General features: G+C 46.6%; 1 protein-coding gene across 1 annotated transcript in view; it reads right to left on the bottom strand.

The window, feature by feature from the left end:
- Positions 1-6,000, bottom strand: part of nkd2b (NKD inhibitor of WNT signaling pathway 2b) — an 85,913-nt gene that overhangs the window by 7,010 nt on the left and 72,903 nt on the right. Inside the window, 2 exon segments of the mRNA XM_065027429.1 lie at positions 2,569-2,722; positions 3,124-3,219. Coding sequence (XP_064883501.1) covers positions 2,569-2,722; positions 3,124-3,219 — 250 coding nt within the window.

Genomic DNA, 6,000 nt, shown 5'->3' with positions numbered 1-6,000 from the left:
TGGATTTGATTTTCTTTAGGAAGCCATTTATTGTCGTCTGGATTGTGGATAGAAAAACCTGACTATCAGCTTCCACGTCTGTATAGGACAAGAGATCATTCCAGTTTATTCCCTTAATTGCTTTTTCAAAATAGTTTAATTCACTCTTAGGTATTCTGAGTTGATCCGGCTTTCTAACAGTAGAGAGGTTAAACCTGCTCTTAGACAGCTTTCTGGCTATAAGTGTCAGATTATGATCAGACAGCCCAGTAACCATATTGAATGATTTAGTCACTCTCTCTGGTTTATTACTGAACACCAAATCAGTAAACAGTAAACTTTACACTCACAGAAGTTCCAAAAGATTAAAGACATTACAAATGTCATAATATGTACAAAAGGGAAAATAAATAAACATAAATATGGGTTGTATTTACAATGGTGTTAGTTCTTCACTGGTTGCCCTTTTCTTGTGGCAACAGGTCACAAATCTTGCTGCTGTGATGGCACACTGTGGTATTTCACCCAGTAGATATGGGATGATGGCACACTGTGGTATTTCACCCAATAGATATGGGAGTTTATCAAAATTGGATTTGTTTTCAAATTCTGTGTGGGTCTGTGTAATCTGAGGGAAATATGTGTAGTTTCCACCTCATTTTGTGGGCAGTGTGCACATAGCCTCGCCTGTCTTCTCTTGAGAGCCAGGTCTGCCTATGGCAGCCTTTCTCAATAGCAAGTCTATACTCACTGAGTCTGTACATAGTCAAAGCTTTCCTTATGTTTGGTCAGGTATCTGTTTAGGGTCAGTCACAGTGGTCAGGTATTCTGCCACTGTGTACTCTCTGTTTAGGGTCAGTCACAGTGGTCAGGTATTCTGCCACTGTGTACTCTCTGTTTAGGGTCAGTCGCAGTGGTCAGGTATTCTGCCACTGTGTACTCTCTGTTTAGGGTCAGTCGCAGTGGTCAGGTATTCTGCCACTGTGTACTCTCTGTTTAGGGTCAGTCACAGTGGTCAGGTATTCTGCCACTGTGTACTCTCTGTTTAGGGTCAGTCGCAGTGGTCAGGTATTCTGCCACTGTGTACTCTCTGTTTAGGGTCAGTCGCAGTGGTCAGGTATTCTGCCACTGTGTACTCTCTGTTTAGGGTTAGTCGCAGTGGTCAGGTATTCTGCCACTGTGTTTTCTATGTTTAGGGTCAGTCACAGTGGTCAGGTATTCTGCCACTGTGTACTCTCTGTTTAGGGTTAGTCACAGTGGTCAGGTATTCTGCCACTGTGTACTCTATGTTTAGGGGCAGTCAACATTCTAGTTTGCTCTGTTTTTTAAATTCTTTCCAATGTGTCAAGTAAATATCTTTTAGTTTTCTCATCATCTTGTTGTGTCTAATTGTGTTGCTGTCTGTGGGGTGTGTTTGTGTTTGTGAACAGAGCCCCAGGACCAGCTTGCTGAGGGGACTCTTCTCCAGGTTCATCTCTCTGTAGGTGATGGCTTTGTTATGGAAGGTTTGGGAATCGCTTCCTTTTAGGTGGTTGTAGAACTTAACGGCTCTTTTCTGTATTTTGATCATTAGCGGGTATCGGCCTAATTCTGCTCTGCATGCATTATTTGGTGTTCTACGTTGTACACGGAAGATATTTTAGCAGAATTCTGCATGCAGAGTCTCAATTTGGTGTTTGTCCCATTTTGTGAAGTCTTGGTTGGTGAGCGGACCCCAGACCTCACAACCATAAAGGGCAATGGGCTCTATAACTGATTTAAGTAGTTTTAGCCAGATCCTAATTGGTATGTCAAATGTTATGTTCCTTTTGATGGCATAGAAGGCCCTTCTTGCCTTGTCTCTCAGATTGTTCACAGCTTTGTGGAAGTTACCTGTGGTGCTGATGTTTAGGCCGAGGTATGTATAGTTTTTTGTGTGCTCTCGAGAAACGGTGTCTAGATGGAATTTGTATTTGTGGTCCTGGTGACTGGACCTTTTTGGAACACCATTACTTTGGTCTTACTGAGATTTACTGTCAGGTGCGCCGCCTCATGGACCTCCCGGTCGCGGCCGGCTGCGACAGAGCCTGGGCTCGAACCCAGAATCTCTAGTTGCACAGCTAGCACTGCGATGCAGTGCCTTAGACCACTGCGCCACTCGGGAGGCCTCTATAGCCTTTCTTAATATTATTCAGTTCCTTTGGCTTTGATGCCTCATGATTGAATATTGCTCTGTTCAAGTAGACTGTGATTTTGCTGTGGTCTGATAGGGGTGTCAGTGGGCTGACTGTGAATGCTCTGAGAGATTCTGGGTTGAGGTCAGTGATAAAGTAGTCTACAGTACTACTGCCAAGAGATGAGCTATAGGTGTACCTACCGTAGGAGTCCCCTCGAAGCCTACCATTGATTATATACATACCCAGTGTGCGACAGAGCTGCAGGAGTTGTGGCACGTTTTTGTTGGTTATGTTGTTGTAGTTGTGCCTAGGGGGGCACATGGGGGAGGGAATGCTGTCACCTCCAGGTAGGTGTTTGCCCCCCTGTTTGCTGAGGGTGTCAGGTTCTCTCTCTCTCTCAACATATATATATCCCTCCCTCCATGTCTCTTACCTGGTCCAGTGGAGATGTGGTCTCTCCTGCGAGCACTGGGCTCTGGTGCGACGGTCAGCTTGACCCGTAGGGTCTTCCTCTTACTGTGGCAGGACGAGTGATTGACCGAGGCATCCACCACATCATAGATGGTGTGCATCAGACTGGACATGTCCTGGGGAGGAGGAGGAGGAGGAGGGGGAGGGGGGGGGGAGTGGACAAACACAGCTTATTATTACACATGTTATAACACATTATAACCTTCTCAGTAAGGACAGAGGTAAAGGCTCCACTGTTCCTTATATAGGGCACTAACTTTGACCAGGATCTATAGGGCTGTAGTCAAAAGTAGTGCACTATGTCGGGAGGAGGGTGCTATTTGGGATGCGGACATATGGTGTTAACCCCGGTGTCCTGACATCTGGCCCTCATACCATCATGGCCTAATCATCCCCAGCTTCCAATTGGCTCATTCATCCCCCTGTAACTATTCCCCAGGTGGTTGCTGTAAATGAGAATGTTCTCAGTCAACTGACCTGGTAAAATAAGGGTTGAATAAATAAAAAGAAGCCTTACCTCTTTAGTAACTTTGCCACTGTTGTCAAAATCATAGAGGGTGAAGATCCATTCCTGACGATTATCTTCCTCCACTGATACGTCACACTCTAGGTCCTGTCGGCATGGAGACACAAGGAATACTCCTTGTTAATGACAAAGACAGCATCCTGTCCAGGAAGTGTATTTATACATCAGACTGCTACACGCTACAAGGCCGTTCTGGCTGGGACAAGACTTACTTACTTAATAACAAAAATACACCCCTATGGGCCCTGGTCAAAATGTGTGTACTATATAGAGAATAGGGTGCTATTTGGGACGAATCCTAGGTGATCCTTTTTTGCCTAGAAACACAAACACAGTGACTTTGACAACCAGCAGAGGGCAGCAGAGTCAAACCTTTCTGTTCCTACTGCAGCATTTATTCTCTCCACACAGTCACTCTCTCCACTACTGACTGCTTTTCCACAGTCACTCACTCTCCACTACTGACTGCTTTTCCACAGTCACTCACTCTCCACTACTGACTGCTTTTCCACAGTCACTCACTCTCCACTACTGACTGCTTTTCCACAGTCACTCACTCTCCACTACTGACTGCTTTTCCACAGTCACTCACCCTCCCCTCCTGGCTGCTTTTCCACAGTCACTCACCCTCCCCTCCTGGCTGCTTTTCCACAGTCACTCACCCTCCCCTCCTGGCTGCTTTTCCACAGTCACTCACCCTTCCCTCCTGGCTGCTTTTCCACAGTCACTCACCCTCCCCTCCTGGCTGCGTTTCCACAGTCACTCACCCTCCCCTTCTGGCTGCTTTTCCACAGTCACTCACCCTCCCCTCCTGGCTGCTTTTCTACAGTCACTCACCCTCCCCTCCTGGCTGCGTTTCCACAGTCAATCACCCTCCCCTCCTGGCTGCGTTTCCACAGTCAATCACCCTCCCCTCCTGGCTGCTTTTCTACAGTCACTCACCCTCCCCTCCTGGCTGCTTTTCCACAGTCACTCACCCTCCCCTCCTGGCTGCTTTTCCACAGTCACTCACCCTCCCCTCCTGGCTGCTTTTCTACAGTCACTCACCCTCCCCTCCTGGCTGCTTTTCTACAGTCACTCACCCTCCCCTCCTGGCTGCTTTTCCACAGTCACTCACCCTCCCCTCCTGGCTGCTTTTCCACAGTCACTCACCCTCCCCTCCTGGCTGCTTTTCTACAGTCACTCACCCTCCCCTCCTGGCTGCTTTTCCACAGTCACTCACCCTCCCCTCCTGGCTGCTTTTCCACAGTCACTCACCCTCCCCTCCTGGCTGCTTTTCCACAGTCACTCACTCTCCTCTCCTGGCTGCTTTTCTACAGTCACTCACCCTCCCCTCCCGGCTGCTTTTCCACAGTCACTCACCCTCCCCTCCTGGCTGCTTTTCCACAGTCACTCACCCTCCCCTCCTGGCTGCTTTTCCACAGTCACTCACCCTCCCCTCCTGGCTGCTTTTCCACAGTCACTCACCCTCCTCTCCTGGCTGCTTTTCTACAGTCACCCTCACCCTCCCCTCCCCTCCTGGCTGCTTTTCCACAGTCACTCACCCTCCCCTCCTGGCTGCTTTTCTACAGTCACTCACCCTCCCCTCCTGGCTGCTTTTCCACAGTCACTCACCCTCCCCTCCTGGCTGCTTTTCCACAGTCACTCACCCTCCCCTCCTGGCTGCTTTTCCACAGTCACTCACCCTCCCCTCCTGGCTGCTTTTCCACAGTCACTCACCCTCCCCTCCTGGCTGCTTTTCTACAGTCACTCACCCTCCCCTCCTGGCTGCTTTTCTACAGTCACTCACCCTCCCCTCCTGGCTGCTTTTCAAAGCAGGAATATAAAACCAGTCAAATAATCACATTCAGCAAAAGCCCTTTAACTGCCGTGACGACCTGCAGTTGGAGAAGAGAGGGAGAAAAGGAGAAGAGAGGGAAGGGGGAGGAGGACTGCCCTGCCACCACAATATAACATCATGTCTTTCTTCCTGGGCCAGGAAAAAGACGTTAACCACAATTCTCAGTTACAGCTTTTCTGGAAGTAACTTTGATTCAGAGGTATCTGGTAACAGGACTGTAACTGGGAAAATAAACGTTGTGAGCGACAGGCGGGCAGAGAGGCTGTGCTGCAGGCATAGAGAGAGAATGTAGTGTACACTACATTCAACATGTAAGATCCATAGCATGTAGTGTACACTACATTCAACATATAAGATCCATAGCATGTAGTGTACACTACATTTAACATGTAAGATCCATAGCATGTAGTGTACACTACATTCAACATGTAAGATCCATAGCATGTAGTGTACACTACATTCAACATGTAAGATCCATAGCATGTAGTGTACACTACATTCAACATGTAAGATCCATAGCATGTAGTGTACACTACAATCAACATATAAGATCCATAGCATGTAGTGTACACTACAATCAACATATAAGATCTATAGCATATAATGTACACTACATTCCTCATATAAGATCAACATATAAGATCCATAGCATGTAGTGTACACTACAATCAACATATAAGATCCATAGCATGTAGTGTACACTACAATCAACATATAAGATCTATAGCATATAATGTACACTACATTCCTCATATAAGATCCATAGCATATAATGTACACTACATTCCTCATATACGATCCATAGCATGTAGTGTACACTACAATCAACATATAAGATCCATAGCAAATAATGTACACTACATTCCTCATTATAAGATCCATAGCATGTAGTGTACACTACAATCAACATATAAGATCCATAGCATATAATGTACACTACATTCCTCATTATAAGATCCATAGCATGTAATGTACACTACAATCAACATATAAGATCCATAGCATATAATGTACACTACATTCAATCA

Source organism: Oncorhynchus nerka, linkage group LG14 (genome assembly GCF_034236695.1).
Source record: "Oncorhynchus nerka isolate Pitt River linkage group LG14, Oner_Uvic_2.0, whole genome shotgun sequence".
NCBI classification, from domain to species: Eukaryota; Metazoa; Chordata; class Actinopteri; order Salmoniformes; family Salmonidae; genus Oncorhynchus; species Oncorhynchus nerka.
The sequence above is the reverse complement of the archived record's forward strand: the minus strand, read 5'-3'. Positions and strand labels throughout refer to the sequence as shown.